This window comes from Quercus lobata, chromosome 3, assembly GCF_001633185.2.
Source record: "Quercus lobata isolate SW786 chromosome 3, ValleyOak3.0 Primary Assembly, whole genome shotgun sequence".
Lineage (NCBI taxonomy): Eukaryota > Viridiplantae > Streptophyta > Magnoliopsida > Fagales > Fagaceae > Quercus > Quercus lobata.
The window spans coordinates 50,888,148-50,906,813 of NC_044906.1; the positions used below are offsets into that span (position 1 = coordinate 50,888,148).

Below are 18,666 nucleotides of genomic sequence, written 5' to 3' on the forward strand. Positions count from 1 at the left end.
TGGTCTTTGATATTACATGATACAGCTTGGAAATGCCTCTGTTCAAGAGATCAGCTGTGAAAGGAAGTAGTAGTAAAGGAAAAGAACCAGTGATTGATCTTGAGAGCTTTACTCCTAATGCCAAGAAGTCTCGATCATTGACTGGATTCTATGATGTCAGCAAGTTCAGATCATATACAGCGTCACAGGCTTATGAGAATTACTTCAAGGATGCTCCCATGTTAGTGGAAAGGGTGCTTGAATAGGGTTCTCTTCTGGATACGAACATTCTGAAATGGTTTGTTGACAAGGATTGGAACTTCCCCCTATCCAGCTTAGAAGAACCGTATGAACATATGGTGAAGGAATTCTATGCAAACGCCATTTCTAAAGGGGATGAGCTGAAATGTTAGGTTAGAGGACAACACTTCACAGTAACACCTTACTATCTTGCTAACATTTTGCACATCAACCGGCCAATGTTTCCAAAGCCACCGGTGTATGATGGCTTAAATCCAGAGGAGGATTTACTTCGGGACACTTTTGGAGATAACTTGGAATTCTCTTCCAATGGGAAATCAATTAGTGTTTCCTCACTATCTCCAGAATTGAGGGTGCTTACAACAATCATGTTCCACAATCTCTATCCTCTATCAAGCACCGGATACATGAATCTCGGTAGAGCCTTGTTCCTTCATGACCTGATTACTGATGAAGAGATCAATATTTGCACTCATATATTCCATATTTTAAGCAAAACTACTGCGAGAACTGCCTCGAGGAATTGCATTCCTTTCTGCTGCCTCATTTCAAAGATTTTGAAACTCAAAGGCATTCATCCATTGGAAGATGAGTCTCCCTACCCTAAGCCAAGTCCAATCAACATTCAAACGCTCAATCCTAGCATTGGTCATAATCGGAAAGGAATCAAGATAGAGAGTCCAGCTCCTCATGGTGGTTCATGCTCTAGCTTACACTTCTATGATGAGAAGTTAGACAACATTATGACATCCGTCCATGACATAAGCACTAAGATGTCTGGACTTGCCTCTCTCCTGTACTCTTACAACATCCGTTGTGATATGAAGTTCACTTTTCTCCAAACTCAATTGAACCAAATTCAAAGAAAGTTAGAAAAAAATGAGTGACTAGTTATTTCATGACAAAAAGGTGGAGATGGTGCGTGATAGGGGGAGTGTATGATAGGGGGAGAAAGAGTTTGATCAAAGGGGGAGTATTGGAGTGGAAGAGCAAGAGAAAGAAAGAAGGCCTACACTTAATTTTTGCTTCACATTATCATATATTAGGGTTTATGTTGTGTATTTAAACCATGCTTCTATGTACCTTTGCTTTGTAGTTTAGTACTTTTAGTTAATATTATGCATTTTCTTTAGTACATTACTTTTGTGCCTTTGTTGGATTTTATATCCTTGATGCAATTACTTTGTGTTTTTGTATTAGTTGAGTGTTGGACATGCAAATGATACTTTGTATTGAGCTTATTAGCTTGCATGTCCTGATGTTCATTCTTTGTGATCATTATTTATAGTGATTGTTCATGTTTGGTCAAGCCATGCTTTATTGTTATACTATTTACTACTTGATCGTATTGTGCTTGCTCCATATGCATTTCAAGATTTCTGCTTACAATAATCGTCTTGTGTTATTGTTTTTAGGAAAAACTTGTTTGTATTGTTCAAGAGCTTCAAAATTTCTAGAGTTAGGTGTGAGTGAGTTTTAGAAACTGTTCCCAACTCACATGTTAAGTCTAGAATCTGCTTTAGGGTTTTGTCATGGAATAGTCAAAGGGAGAGATTGTAAGGTTGAATTTATTCAATCATGTATTGGCTTTATTTCGTGCCAAATTTTCTTGTAATTTAGCAATTAGATACCCTGTATTTAGGTGGAATTTATGTAAGGATAGTGTGTGAGAGAGTATTAAGAAAACTCAAGATGTGTGCACTCAAAGGAGTCTCGCGACTGGATTTCATGACTGGCAAGTCGCCAAAGTGGCACATGTGTGGAGCATGGAGGGGAGCTGAAGGGTCATGACAGCTGGAGCACTACAGGACAAAAATTCCAGTCTGGCTAGGCAGTTAGCTCACGATTCAGACTTGCGACTCGTTCCAGTCGCGAGGTTGAGTTGCCAGACTGCCTTGTTTGGATGAAAATTGACTTTTCACATTCTTCATACACTCTACTATAAATACCCTTATACCCACAAAATGTAGAGAGTTTACAGAGAGATTTTTGAGAGAGAAACTTCAGAGAAAAACAAGATTGACTCATCCATAATCTTCATCATTTGATTCTTTAAATTCCTCTAATCTCACCCTCTCTATTGACATATCCTTGAGAGGTACATTTGCCAAATCCTTATCTCACCATACCCAGATTAGTAAGGAGGTGTTTTGGTGCTTGGAAAGTAGTTTAGAAGGGACCAATTCATTTGGTTGATGCAATGGGCTTATTGCGGGATCTGGTAAGTTAGAGAAGACAAGGTTCGGTGTAACCCTGTTGGAGCAAGAAGCATGGAGGGCTTAGGTGCACTGGGTAGATTAGGCTTGGAGGGTCTTCTGCTATTCATGTATCCCAACTTCATTCTCTAGTGGATTATTGACCGCTTAGAGGGCGGCAGAGTGGTTTTTCGTTGAGTACTTCGGTTTCCTCTTCGATAACACATCGCCATGATATCTTTGTCTTTGCATCTCTCTTTCCTTATTTTTTACCTTTTAATTACTGCTGTGGTTGTGATTAATTTCAGTTTGGACTGTTTTACCAATTTGGATTTAGCTTATATTCATCTTTCTACACATATATTGTTTGTGTATAAGCTTGTATTGGTTATTTTGTATTTGGGGGTCTAAACGTTCATTGGTGTTTTATATGCTATTTGAATGTTCACTTCATGCTTGCAAAATTTCAAGGTGATTAAAGATTAATAGTTGTGTGATCTATCAATTGTACAAATTCGAGTTTTTGTAGTTTAAAATAACGTATAAAAGATGAGTTTATAGATCGAATGGTAAATAACATCCGATTGGTATGAAATTTGGCATGTATGTTTAGAACATATAGAACATGTAATCTAACGATGAAATTTTCAAAATATAAATTCATTAACAAGTTATTGGGCAGTGTAACATTACTTAGAGTTACACTAATTAATATTTTTTAATTAAATATGAATTTTAACAAATCGACCGTTGGATTATATTATCATTGTATATTCTCCATCCTTGCAAAATTTTAAGGTGATTAAAGACCAATAGTCATGCGATCTATCAATTGTATAAATTCGAGTTTTTGTAGTTTATAATAACATATAAAAGATGAGTTTATAGATCGAATGGTAAATAACATTCAATTGGTATGAAATTTGGCATGCATGTTTAGAACATATAGAACATCTTCTCAAAAAAAAAAAAAAAAAAAAAAAAAAGAAAGAAAAGAACATATAGAACATGTAATCCAACAGTGGAATATTCAAAATATACATTTATTAACAAATTATTGGGTAGTGTAACATTACTTAGAGTTACATCAGGTATAACTTGAATCCAACCCATATATATATATATATATATATATATATAATCATTTGGCACGTGATTTAAAATTACAAAAATTGATAAAATTTTATCGTGGTATTATTAAAACAATTACTAGCCATTAAGAATAGTCCACCCTCACTTAAGGTATAAAGTTCTATACAGTTTTCTACGTATTTTTGAAGTCTGTCCATGATCTCGCGTGAGTGGATTGCATTTTGCTCAAGGTAACTATTCAAAAATTTTGATAAAACCTAATACAAAATTTTTTCTTCTCCTCGCCTATAATTTTTCTTAAACAATCACTTCACTTGAGTGAAATGCGAAATACTAAGAAATAGTCCTCTTTATTCTTTGATTCTAAAAAAAAAAAAAAAAAAAAAAAAAAAAAAGTCTTCTCTATTCTTCATTTTTAGACTTAAAAAAAAATGAGACTAACAAACATACTACATTATAGATAAAATAAGCCCGACTTGTTTTAGCACGAAATGCGAATTACCAAGCTTGTTTTTGCATAGATAACTCAACCTCTTATTTTGCGCAAAAAAATGACTTGAAGGTATGATATTTTTGTACGAAATAAGCTTGACTTGTTTTCACAAGATATATACACACACACACACATATATATATATATATATATATATAACACAATTCATCACCAGATTGTAATATTCATTTTCAATTTAGATTAATTACATTAAAAACAATTACTCCACTCCTATTGAATTCTATTTATTGATTTAATGTTATAGGTATATAAATTTTTATTGGTTAAATTGTATCATATTTCTACCCAAATTAATAGAAAATTCCCTAAATACTTCCGAAAAGAATCCACAATTACGTATTTAGCAACTTACTCGGATTCTAAACCATTATTTTTCTCCAAAGTTAATGCAATAATATTCTTAATATTTGCAATTTTTTGTTTGGCAATGCACAAGGCTATAACTTCACATAAATTTTCTTGCCTAAAACACAATCATAGGAGTAAAAAATGAATTCCCCAGTCAAAAGTCACAATGCAAATTCAACTTTCACTTGGAAGTCATCCCACTTTGCTATATTTTCCTTGCCAAAGTTGATTGAAGTTCGATTTTCTTGGTTATGGGATAGACATCTTCACATAAACCAAGACAAGTACGTAACACCTTAGAATCCTTTATTGAAACAATTAAAATAAAGAAATACATATGATTTATTATATAAAATAAAGGAAGAGCCTATGAACACCACTATAGTGCGTGTAAAGATGCCAGTTTTATTTAAAGTCTTTTTAAAAAGCACCGAATAATACATAGAGAATTTACTATAGTCTCACAAACATTAATTTTCAATGCATTTAGACTTCCCATTTTATTCTTTATTGTGGATACATAGAGAAGCCCGAATTCAAAACGTGGAAGCCTCCGTCTATGACAAGATTATGTCCACTCACATATTTTGAGTCATCACTTGCAAGAAAGAGTGCAGCGTCAGCCACATCCTCTGGCTTGAGATCTTTATCCTTGAGGTTGCCATAAAGACGGGCAACTCCACCCTCATCTAGATTAAACAAATCCACTGTCAAAGGTGTAAGAACCACGTAGGGTGACACATTGTTTACACGAATGCCAAAATGTCCAAGCTCAACTGCTGTATTTTTCATTAATCCATCCACAGCATGTTTTGAGCTTGTGTAGGCATGTGGTGCAACCGCTCCTATGATTGAGCATACGCTAGCAGTATTGATTATACATCCTTTGCGAGCTGGAATCATCACACGGGCTGCATGTTTGGTACCAAGAAAAGCACCTACTACGTTGATTCTAAGCACATTCTCAAAATCAGCCTGAGTGTTGTCAAGGATGTTGAATTTGGATTCTCCACCAATACCAGCATTGTTATACATAATGTCTAGCTTGCCGTACGTGGAAACAGCATGGTTTACAGCATTTTCCACATCAGTTTCTTTGGTGACATCACAATGGACAAAAGTTGTGGATTGAGGATTTAGTTCTTTGCATACAGAGTGACCTAATTCATCTTGCATGTCTGCGATTACAACTTTAGCTCCATGTTTGGAGAATAGTCTTGCAGTGGCTGCACCAAGGCCACTAGCCCCACCTGTAATTAGTGCTACTTTTCCTTCTAGCCTGTCACATTTTTACATAATATTATCTCTTAGTTTTTTTATTTGTCAACAATTTGGATATGGCACGACAATTTCTAAAAGTTATGTAATAAAATTTGTATTATCCCTAACACTACTCATACAAAAATTATTTACTTGGAGAGAGGTTTTTTTTCATAGAATATTGTTCTTTAACAAATTAAACAAAGAGGAAAAATAGCTAAAATTTTTTCCATACCTTCTTGCTTCCGGTGGGAGTACTGAGAAACTTCCCATAGTCGGTGGAGTTGGAATATGTGTTGAAAACATGATTTGTAATCTCTAACTTATATAGAGGCAATGTCACACCCCCTTCATTACCAAGTGTGACATAATAATTGTTTGTTTACTACAAATAGCATTGCTTCCCTCAAGGACCGGTTCAAATCAAGTTTATTTGACTAATTCTATAATTCTATCAAGGTTTGCATCATTGACTAATTCTAGTTCCAGCTTTTCACAATTATCTACACAGTCATTCCGCAAAAAAATATTAAGGTCTGATTGGTAGGAGGAATTTTTTTTTTTTTTTTTCAAAACATTATAAAAACAATTTTTTAAAAATTGCACTTGAAACTAATTTTCAGATAAGAATTTGTATATTATACGTATTTGGCTCCCAATTTTAAGAACAATTTTTAAAAGATTAAAAACAAAAAATAATTGTTTGAAGTGTGGGAATTCTTTAAACAAAAATACATATTTGGCTCATCATAAACTTTTTTTTTTTTTCTTTTTTTAATGATAGTTTCATATTTGAAGTGTGAGAATTCTTTTGTGATAAAGATAAGCTCATTAATTTAAGAGATGAAAGAGTTTGAACAAATATGTGGAGTCCAATGTTTTCAATTTATTTACAACTATATCATTAAAAACGTTTTTAGTATCCTGAAAACACCCCTTTAGCTGTTTTTGAAATCCTATTCTAAATCAGGAAAATAGGATACAGTTTTTTGAAAACTATATTTAGAAAATATTAGCCAAACAATAAATTCAAGTATGGAACCTATAGTTTTATGGATTGCAAAACAAAAAATTATATTTAAATACTCTTATCAAACAAGCCCTTATCTACACAGACGTGCATTTACTATCTTTTGCTTGATTTAATATGTTTGATCACTATTTTGACTTACAGAGTTGAGGGTTTCTCTACGCTAGAGTTTTTAACTCCCACTCAAACTCTCTAGCTAGTAGAAATTGTTTTTGGCAAAAACACCATTTTGGTTCCTACATTTTGGGGCCATGGTCAATCTTTAATCTTCATCTCTCCATCTCTCAATTTCTTTAAGTCTTAAATGTCAAAAGTTGAAACCAAAAAGCCCACTTGTCTCCTAAAGAAATAGAGCACAATCAATTCCTTCCTTCGTGGTTATCTTATCTCCCTCTTCTCAAGCCACTCTCTCAAACAAAATCAGAATAAAAAATCCCACCATCAACTAACACCTTCATCCTAGAAGCTAACCATTTGAGACCCACAAGCCACCCACCAGACCTCCATCAACTAAAGGCCCCAAACCAACAATTGAAACCCATCCCTAATCTATTGGGTATAAACCCATCCCAAAAGCATTTCTTGGTGTTTGGAGTTTAGAAACAGTCTAGTACCACGACGTCGTATGACGAATCTACTTGGTACTACAACAAAAGATTTTTTTGATTTGGTTGTGGGTTTGATTTGGATGTGTATTTGAGTGAGCCTCTGTTTGTTTCATGAGAAAACAAGAGAAAAACTAAACGAAATGTCTGATTGATGAGATGTCAACGGTTGTTGAAGCAAACGCTGAAGCTCCTCCACGAAGTTGCTGAAGATGGGTTTGTAGTTTGTAATTTGTGAGAAAGTTTAGATTTGGTTAAACTCTCCAACTATAGATTCTGGGTTAGGGGAAGAAGAACAATGAATGGTGTTGAGCCAAAAAATATTTGGTAAGTAAATGATGGCGTAAAAATTTTGTTTGGTTAGTAATTGCAGATTCTGGGTTCGGGGGAAGAACAATGAAGAACATTGTGTAAAAGTAAAATTAATTATCTTTTGATTAAGAAAATTGTAAGAAAAATAAAAAATAAAACAAAGAAAGGAAAAAATTATTTAAAAAAAAAAAAAAAAAAAAGCTGATGGAGATTTTTTTTGCCATGTAAGCGTTGAGTGGTTTCTAAAATTCAAACACATCAACATTTTATTTAATATTTTAATATTAGGTGTGCCAACAATGCAATCCGTTTGTTATGTGGGCATTTTCTGCTAGTGAGTTAACGGTAAGAATCAAATTAATTGCAAATTGAAAATAACAGGGACTAAATTGACCGCTATCAAACTGTAGGGACCAAATTGACTGTGACCCCAAAATGTAATGACTAAAATGGTGTTTTCACCAAATTTTTTTCTCTTCTCTAAGAGAATAAAATAATCTTTTATTGACTAGTTTGTTCCTCTAGTAACAAGTGTACTAGTAGGCATTGTTGGTCCCCTTTTGTGGGGTTACCGGAAACACTTTAGTATTGGGGATGGAGGATATTACTCAAACGTGGAGTAAGCTGTCACTATCGAATAGAGAAGGAAAAAATGTCGTTTTAAGATTCAAGAAACATAGTCAAGAATTTGTGTTGGCAGCGAAGTTCCTTACTAAACGTTTTCTAAAAATTGATGCGGTTGCTCGAACTTTCAATCCCCCGTGGCGATCAACTAAAGGCTTTCATATTAGGGATGTAGGTAACAAAAACTGCTCCTCTTTTTTTTTTTTTTTTTTTTTTTTTAATTGAAGCCGGACTTGGAGAGTTTTCCAAGGCCAGCCATGGTCATACAATAAAATCTTATCCTCTTTCAGAAGACATCTAAAACTACTCCCGCCGAGAGCCTGGAGCTTAGCTCAGTGCCTTTCTGAGTACAAATTCACAATCTCCCAATCTAGTATTTGGAACTAGAGGTGGCTTTGAGTTTGGGTGCTACGTTGGGACAGGTTGATAATAGGTGCGAAGCTTTTGAGATGTGTGGGCAGTGACGGCTCCAGGAATTTTTTTCAGGGTGTTCCTGGGTGGGCTTGCCCAATTACAATTTTTTCTTTTTTAGATTTTAGTTGAAATTTTTTTTTTTTAGTTTTTTCTTTTTTGCTTGAAAACAATGTTATGAATACCGTTTTGGACCCTGTTTCGATTTGTTTCGTGGAATGGAATATTTTGGTATCGATCTATTTCGATGTACAGTTTCAGAGTGTTTCGGGGTTTCTAAAAAAAATTAAAAATAATATATATTTATATTTTCTTATACAACATAAAATTATTGAACCAAATAAGTAATCCTCAAATAAAACAAATCATTTAGTTTTTCTTCTTTGACACTCAAATCATTTAGTTATTACATAACAATTACTATTTTAGAATATTAAAACATAAATATGTAATTAAATAATGAAAAACAACAACTAAAAATAGTACAATAAAAGTGTATATCTATATATATATATATATATATATATATCAAGTATCAACTAACATTGTTTTTTATTTTTTTTGTCTTTTATAATGTGTATTCACTTACTTTTTAAGGGACCATATACCACAACTACACTAAAAGACAAGTGCCGAACAGCAATATCAACAAAATTACATATTTTTATATTTATATACACTTACCCAAACAGTAAAAAACTAATCAATTTATATTGTCAAAAAGAAGACAAACAGTAAAAAACTAAGCAATTTATATGGTCAAAAAAGACAAAAGCAGAAAAGTTAAGCAATTTATATAATTATATCGTGAAAAGATAAGTCTAAACTCCAAACGGACCAAACACACAAGTCAGACACTCAGACTGAGAATCGAGCATGAGAGAGAGAGAGAGAGAGAGAGAGAGAGAGAGAGAGAGAGAGAGAGAGAGAGAGAGAGAGAGAGAGAGAGGAAGGAGAAAAGGAAAGAGAACTGAAATACCGTCGCCGATCTCGCTTATGACGTTGCCGATCTCCGCGTAATGATCAAGCTAACGGTCCAGAACCGTCAGGCCAAGGTGTGAGGTGTCCGTGGTGCCCTCCGCCACCGCAGCACTAGTCATCAAGGCGGTGAAGGAGCTGGAGCGCGACCGGAAGAAGACGAAGAACATCAAGCACAACGGTAACATCTCGCTCGACGATGTCATCGAGATCGCTAAGGTGATGAAGCCTAGGTCTATGGCGAAGGATTTTTTTTTTTTGACAAGTATGGCGAAGGATCTCAGTGGACTGAAGGAGATTCTGGAGCTTAGGGTTTGCTTTAGCCTTTATTGGGGTTTGGTTGTTTTTTTTTTTTTTTGAGAATCCGTGGGTTTGCTACTGTTGGGCTTGCTGTGGGCTTGATGTTGGTTAGGCTTGCCGTCCATTTTTTTTTTTAAAATCCGTGGGCTTGCCATTTGATCTGTTACAATATATATATATATATATATATATTTTTTTTTTTTTTTTTTCAGATTTTAGTTCAAATTTTTTTTGGGCTTTTTTTTTTTTCCTTGAAAGGGAACAAATAATTTTTTTTTTTTAATTGGAGAGTGTTCCTAATTTTTATCAGGGTTCCTTTTTTTTTTTTTTTAAGGATGAACAAATAAAAAAAATTAATTATTATATATAATTTTTTTTTTCCAGGTTAGGGTGTTCCTGGGAACACCCTGACCATAACGTGGCGCCGCCACAGTGTGGGTGAACATTTCTACATGTACGTGTGGAGATTGATATTTCAAAAGCACTTTGTAGAGGTCAACGAGTGGATTTCGATAAGGCATAACCATGGGGTGGTGTCCTTCAAGTATGAGTGTCTCCCTATAATTTGTTATTGGTGTGGTGAGATAACACATGATGACAGGGAGTGTGAGGTTTGGTTGACTAGCAAGGGTTCCCTATAGATCGAGCAACAACAATATGGTCCTTGGCTGCGGGCGTCGCAATTTAGTCCATCGAGAAGGTCCATTGTTCAAGTCGTGGGCTATGAAGTTTTTGGTTCACCACAGTTTCGGAGTTTTGATCATTTTCCAGCTATGTTAGTGTTGCATGAGGATAAAGAAGTGCTCCCTCAAAGGGAAGGAGACACTGATTAGGGTGGAGACGACGGCCACAAGTCAGAATATGGAATATGCGAAGATTACGCAATTGTCAACCGTGAATAAAGTGATGACGAATTCTAAGGAAAATTTGAAAAAGAGTGAGCTAGAAACAGATGGCATATCTGGGAATTTTCCTTTCTTGGATATGGTTCAAATTTCAAAAGCGGCTGAAAAAGGGAAGTGTGATTCTCATAATGGTCTAGGTGATAAGTTAGTTGACTTAGGATCTATTTGGGATCCATTTATTTTGCTAAAACTTAAAACTTTTTGTTGAAAGTACTATAGATAAAAGTAAAAGTTAGCTGAAATAGTATAGTGGGACCTATGAATGGTACCAAAAAATTGAGTGGGACCTATGAATAGTAGCAAAAATAAGTTGAATAACAATAAGTTGGTAAAAATAATCTTTGCCAAACAGATACTTAGAGGGTGTTGGATTTAATTTAGGAGCTGGTGTCTTGCTTTCCACGAGTCAACAGTCGAAAAAAGAAAATCCAAGGGTAAATCGATATCACAACGTGGGTCTTCCACAAATTCTTTTAAGCCCAATATCCATTCTGGGGTTAGGCCGAGTACTAGTTTTTGGACTCGCTTGAGCTCTAGGCCCAATTCAAAGTTGGTATTAAATGGAAGTCCTGCAGTAGATGGATCAAGACATAAAACTTTTAAGGAGTCCAGTGGTATAAAACTCCTATCTGATTTAGATAAAAGGTTGAAGCTAGCATCTCTAGCTTGCGATGAATCTTCTATGAATGCATTATCGAGGAGGCTACTTCACAGTGTGGATGCAGCACACATTTTGGAGAGGGGGCATACACCTTGGTTGAGTGGACTGGGGCGGTGAAAAGATAATGGAGTCGCCACCTAGTTTAGGTCTAAGAACCATATATATAGCGCCCTTTTTTGGAAAGACTAATCTTACTACCAGAGTATGGGTTTGGAGTTTAGGTATGGAGATGGGAAGGTGTTAGGCACCCAACTCCACCCAACCCCACCCAACCCATGTGTTGGCTTCCACACATTGTGTTTTACGTCTTAATCTCATTAAATGCATGTTCAATATTGCATACTGTAAGGTTGAATTTAATCAACCATCTTGTTGGCTTTATTCCATGCCAAATTTGCTTGTATTTCAGCATTTAGTAACCCTGTATTTAGGTTGGATTGTTGTAAGGGTAGTGAGTGAGATAGAGTGTTGAAATGCTCAAGAGTGTGCAAAAAAACGAAGACTCGTGACTAGATCTCGCGGGTGACTCGCAACTTCAAGCCACTAGAAGCAGCACACGTACCAAGCATGCCAGAAGTTGAAGCGTCATGCTAGCTGGAGCACTACAGGACAAAATAGGACAACTGGCCATTCTGTTATCTCGCTGCTGGATCTCGCGACTCAGTCAAGCCGCGAGGCCAAGCCGCGAGCCAGCCCTGTTTTGAAAATCCTGACTCTTCACATTCCATTCTCACCCCAGTATAAATACTCCTTATACCCATAAAAGAAAGAGAGCTTCTAGAGAGAATTTTGAGAGAGAAACCCTAGAGTAAAAAAAGATCGATTCATCCACAATCTTTACATAAGAGACTCTTCAAATTCCTCAACTCTCTTCCTCTCCATTGTTAAACCCTTGAGAGGTATTTTTACCAAAACCTTTTCTCACCATATCCATTACTGTGAGAGGGTTGTTTGGTGTTCTGGGAAGCAGTTAGGAAGGAACCAATCTACATTGGTTGATGCTATGGTCAAGTAGCGGAATCCGGGAAGCTAAAAAAGAAATAGGTTCGGCGCAACCTCGTTGGAGCAAGAAGCTTGGAGGGCTTAGGTACACTGGGTAGATTAGGCTTGGAGGGTCTATTGCTGTTCATGTATCCCAACTACATTTTCTAGTGGATTACTTACCGCTTGGTGGGCGGCGGAGAGGTTTTACGCCGAGGGTTTCGGTTTCCTCTTCGATAACACATCGTGTGTTGTCCTTGTGTTTGCATCTTCCTTCCCTTTTATCTTTGCCTTTTATTATCTGCTGTGGTTGTGTTTTTAATTGGCTTAGATTGTTTACCAATTCTATTTATAGCTTTTGTTCATTTTCCACACACTAGTTGTTTGTCATAAAGCTTGAATTGGTTATTTTGTAATTGGGGGTCTAAACGTTCAAGGGTGTTTTATACACTATTTGAACTTTCACATACTAAACTCACACACACTAGCATACATCTAAGCATACAACATGACATCAATCATCCCAAAACCCTTACATTTATTATGGCAACTCACATCAAGCCTAGCATACTTCTATCATGCATATCATATTAGCCCATCCAAGACAACAAATAAACAAGATATCGCAAGGGTAGAAACATAGGCCGGTTAGAATCAAACAAGCATGTGATAGGTATCCCAATATTAAAATATGTCATTCAACCTAGCATGTCTATATCCATCATCAAAGCATAAGATAAATGCATGCTCATGTGAATGCATGTCTTACCTCACTCACCTTATTGCATTATAGCACCTATGCATTAATGCATGCTCTCCTTAATCCTTCTTGTCACACACTTTGCAATGAAAGAAAAATTTCATGTCGAATTTTTGGGATGGATTTATGTTGCCATTTCTATTAGTGTTTTTGTAGCACCCTTAAGCATTGTGGTAAGTAATATAATTAAAGCATTTGAACTTAAGAGGTTTGGATGCTCTCATTTTTTTTTTAAAGAAAACTACTCACAAGCATTTTACTTTTCTTTCCTTTTTGTAGGCACAAGTAATTCGAACTGGAGTGTGGAGTTTATGCCATTTAATTTATCATTTTTCCTCACTTTGAATGTCGTAATGTGGTTTGCATATGGTTTGTTCCTCAAGGACATTTGTATTGCTATAAGTAATCTCCATTTGCAAATTCTCTCACTATTTCAGATACTTTCAGCCATTAAATTTCTGCTTAATTTCTTCTAGATTCCAAATATCATGGGTTTTGTATTGGGGCTACTTTAGATGCTGCTATATGCAATTTACAGAAACAACAAGAAGGTTATACAGGAAAATAAACTACTGAATAACCAATTGAAAAATATTACGATCACATCCACTCTAGGGATTGCTGAAGTGTTTTTAGTTGATACTTAATCATTTGCTAATAGTGAGAGTGTGAACAATGATGCAAAGGAGCATGAACAACTAGAGGAGCTTGAGAAAAGCATGGAAACCCAGAGTGACCTCAACCTAATTAAAAGCCCAGTTTAATTCACATGTACTGTCATAATCTAGCTATTTATTAAGTTTACTGTTTAGTGTTCAGGCCAAAAGTGCCTCCCATGTTGCATTTCTTGTTTTCCTCTCTATTTGTGTGTGTGCATAGCACATGTTGGTATTGTAATGGTACATATATGAATCAAAGAAATTTGTTCATCATTGTTGATCTTATTCCACATTAACGTGCGATGTCCAATTTTAACTTGAACTTATATAAGTCACTACAAGAAAAAAGTTTTATTACCAAAAAAAAAAAAAAAAAAAATTCATTACGGTAACATCAAAGTCATTGCAATAGTTGATGCGAGTTGTTGCAACAAATTATGAGGTAATAAGTTTGTGCAACAAAAAATTTCATTAAAATAATCACTAGATATTTTAATGACAAATTTGATGCAATGATATATACTCAAGGTCAACCTTGCATATGCGAAGTCAAAGCTGCATACGCAAGCCCATCCCTACGTACGCACAGTGCTTGGAAAAAACTCATTCTCCCCTATTTTAAGCAGGGTTTTTCCACTCCAAGGCATCCCTAGGGTTCCTATGACCTAAAGGATCGTTCAAGGCATATTTCAAGCATCAAAGAAGCAATATTGTATGGAAACATACAATTAACCATATATCTTGTAAATTAAGTACTAGTCCCAATTAAAAGCATAAATGTAAAAAGTTGTTCTTAAGTACAACCTTTTGCCTCAAACTGAATTCAAATGTCTGCTAAAAGAAATAAAAAATAGTAAAAGCAACAAAAAGAAAGAAATATGTGTGTTGTATGCCTATGTGTCTGGACTGCACGTAATTAATTGTGTTGCCTCTTCCTTGGTTGGTAGCTAAGAGTCGCCTTCAAATCCTCCTCATCACCACCATTGCCCAGGTAGGCCGCTCCTCCAAGACCGTACAAGCTCCTTGAATAGTTGGTTACCTCCAGCTTGAGATTCCCAGCCAACCATACCAACTCTTCATGCTCTTGGATGGTGGGTTGCAGTTCAAAGAAAGAAAGGTTAGGGATTGGAAAAAAAGGAGAGATAGCAAAAAAAAAAAAAAAAAAAAAAAAAAATGGAAAGAAGAACTCACTACCTGGGTGTTGGGAGGAAAATGGTAGCCCATAACATTGGGATTATGAGGCACGGCTCAAGCAAAGCCATCAAGGCTGTAAGCATAGGCCGTCTAAGGGAGATGTAGGGGATCAATTGGCTCACTAGTAGCAGCTTCCTCTTGCTACAAGTTTTCCACAATTAGAAGACATGACAAACAAGGTAAAGGAAAAGGAAAAGAAGAAGAAGAGATTGAGCATATACTTGAACAGTAAGGGAAGGCATGAGGTGCGTGATGTTGAATTCCTCATAATCCAATCCATCAAGGAGTCGCTCGTGTGGGCGTAAGGGAAAGGAAAAATTAAAGTTGGAGTTGCCACCTAGTTATATGGTCTAGGAACCACGAATATAGCGTCCTTTCAAGGAAGGACCCCTTTGATCTTACTACCAGAGTTTGGGTTCGGAGTTTAGGTACACTCTTGTGAAGGTGTTAGGTACCCAAGATCGCCCAACCCTAAGGTTAGCCTCCTATCATCATGTCCTATATCTTAACCGTATTATAAAAAAATTCAAATACTTGTACTCTAGACTCACACACACACTAACATGCATCTAGCAAACTACATGGCATCTTTAATCCTAAACACATACTTATCGATCTATCCAAACAAAAGAGAGACAAACATATAAAAGAAAACCCTAGCATTCATCTAAAACAAAACAGCAACTTAAACATGGTAGAAAGCGTATCATCAAACAAAACATATAAAAAAAAATGTTAACATACTAGAAACCCTAATCATACATCTAAAAACCCTAACACAAATGCATGAACATTGCTAATGCATGGCTTATACCCTTTACTTACTTCTCAATAACACAGCACTTATGGCATCAATGCATGGAATGAATGGCGTAGCATTAAAACTAAGAAAAACCCTAATCTAATCATGTGGTACAAACAAACATGTTAAAAGGCAAACAAATAGTCATGGGGCTTGAAATATATGGAAAAAAGGGCTTATACAGAAAAACATGTGAAGGCAGAACAAAACAAACAAAGAATTAGGGTTTTCTAGCTAACAAAATCACGCATGCTAGAATAGGTCTGCGTACGCATTAGTTCAGCTTGCATGCACAGGCTAGATCATGCGTATGCATATCCTTACCCAGAAACCCTAATCAACACAGAAACAGAGCATAAACCAAAAACGTAAAATCTAGCAACCTATCATGTGTAAAGACAAAAAGAAAACCTAAAGCTAACCTAAGCAAACAAACATAAACATAAACTAAGCAAAAAAAAAAAAAAAGATTAAAGTAGAAAAGAAAAAGAAAAGTTTTTAAAGCATACCTTAAAGCAAAAGCTCCTAGGCTTGATTTTTGACCGTTCCCCCTTAGTCAAACCTATCACAATTCAATGATATAGCTGCATACGCAAGAATGTTCCTGCATACACATGCTTTAGCTCATGTACACAGGCGGCGACTCACTACGTAGGCCGAGGGCCACTTTGGTTGTTTAATTTTTCAAAAATGGATTTTTGCTCATTTAAAAGGCTACATTTTCCATTTTAACACTTCTCAAGTCAACTTAATATCTGATCAGGCTTTAAACTGGCCTTGGGCCTTAGAGTTCGAGCATCATCGGGGAAAGGGTCCCCGAGTCGTAAGGGTTACAAAATATGATGTCTACAAATGCCTCTTTTTTGATTCGTGAGCTTCACTAATAGAATCAAAAGAATAAGAGATAAAATATTTTGCTTCGACGTACGACTCAAGCCCAACCCACACACACGACACACATCACACATACATGGGGTGGGGTGCAACTCCAAAGAGTTGCGTGAGATTTGTATGTTCGAAGTCCCACCTTTGTTGTTCGGGAAACGAGCATTAACTGGTTCACTATCCTAGAAACTGTTTTGCCACTTGCAAGCAAATGACGAGTGACTCACTATCCTAGAGTCACTAAAAAGAAAAAAGAAAACAAACAAGGGTGCTCTTATGAGCTAACCCAACAAACAACAAAAGGATATAGTCTTTGTGGTGTCCATCTGGGGCTCTTGCCTCAAACTTATCCGGGTGACTTGTTCCTCTTGTCTTCTTCACTTTTTTCTCAATCTTTTCTAGTGAGGTTCTTGCCTCAAGTTGGTTTTGGCCTCTTTATCTATCACTTTCTCTACCTTTTTCTACCATGCGTACATGTTCAATTACTAGAGAATATATGCACAAGTAGGTTCCACTAGGGATGGTGAAGAACTCGCTGAGGAGTGGATGTGCATAGGGAGGAATCTTCTGCCTCTTATAAATTGTTAGGAGATGAAAAACTCGATGAGGAGTAATATGGATGGACTCACTGAGGAGTAGTGTAGAAGTGTGATCTACTAGGGAAGAATCTTCTGCTTCTCATATGGTTCATTGAGGATTTTGAGGGAGAATCTTCTACTTCCTCGTTGGGGATTCTTTTTTTTTTGGTTGTACATGGGACTTACAGGGGAAGAATCTTCTGCCTCCTTACTGGTGATATTTTGGGGAAGAATCCTCTGTTCCCTCACTGGGGATTTTCTTTGGTGTACTTGAGTCTATTGGGGAGGAATCTTCTGCCTCTTCCATAGGTATGATGCTTGATTTGCTTAAACTATTATGGAAGAGTCTTCTGCTTCCTTTTATGAGGATAATACTTGATACATTTGGGAAGAATCTCTTGCTTCCTTCACTGGGGATACTTTGCTTGAGATGCTTGAAACGTTGAGGAAGAGTCTTCTACTTCCTTACTGAGGATGATCTTTGACATGCTTGATTCGTTGAGGGATGGTTCTTGAGGTGTTTGAACCACTGGGAATGGTTCTTGATGGGCTTGATCCACTAATTTTTTTTCTTTAATGCTCTTGATCCACTAGGGAATCTTTTGACAATTTATGTCTAATTGTGGAAGTCTTGAGATGTCCTTTTATTTATTTATTTTTTAATGTTCGTGACTAAACTACACGTATTTTAGTGGTGAGGCCTAAACTACACGTAGTTTAGCCATCAGGTGTGTTCCCACCTTTTCATTTTCTCCAATGGTTATCAACCATTTCTTTTCTTCTCTTCTTCTTCACTCTCTTCATCTCCCTCACATCTTCATATTCTTCATAACTCCTCTCTCTTTTCTCTCTACAAAAACCTTTCTTCCTTCTTTTCTTCACTTCCTGACTCCCTCATCCTCTCAAACTCTCTTATTTTCCCATTCTTACCCTTTTTCTCATCATCCTCTCAAATGGCACCCAAGGCCAAGAAATCCTCCTATATCCTATCTGCTGATGCCTTCCATTTCACTCGTTGGAATGGAGCCACGAGGTTGGTGGGACCTCTACCATTGACATCCGGCCAGAGAACCACATCCCCATGGGTGAATCTATAAGTTTTTCATTTTTTTTCTTATTTTCAAGTTCTTCTCTAATCTTTGGTTTGAATGTGTTTTTGGTTATCTAAATGCTTGGGTTTTGTTGTGGGATGGGTTTAGATGAAAACCTGATGCCTTAGGAAGGGTAGGAACATGTCTAGGATGGATTTTTGATAATGCTTTCTTGGAAATGTTGAAGAACTGCTTCTGTTTGTGTTCTTGCGTACGTGGGCTCAGGCCTGCGTAGATAGCT

The 18,666-nt window shown here is 36.2% G+C and overlaps 1 protein-coding gene and 1 pseudogene across 1 annotated transcript; one reads left to right on the forward strand and one right to left on the reverse strand.

The window, feature by feature from the left end:
- LOC115981023 overlaps positions 1 to 13,863 on the forward strand; it is a 50,239-nt pseudogene extending 36,376 nt beyond the window's left edge.
- On the reverse strand, positions 4,685 to 5,974 carry LOC115979366 (momilactone A synthase-like). Its single transcript, XM_031101389.1, has 2 exons — positions 5,885 to 5,974; positions 4,685 to 5,668 (listed from the first exon to the last, which is right to left on the reverse strand). Exons 1-2 carry the CDS (start codon positions 5,953 to 5,955, stop codon positions 4,897 to 4,899), a joined length of 843 nt encoding a protein of 280 aa, XP_030957249.1. The 5' UTR covers positions 5,956 to 5,974; the 3' UTR covers positions 4,685 to 4,896.
- Positions 13,864 to 18,666: the final 4,803 nt, after the last annotated feature.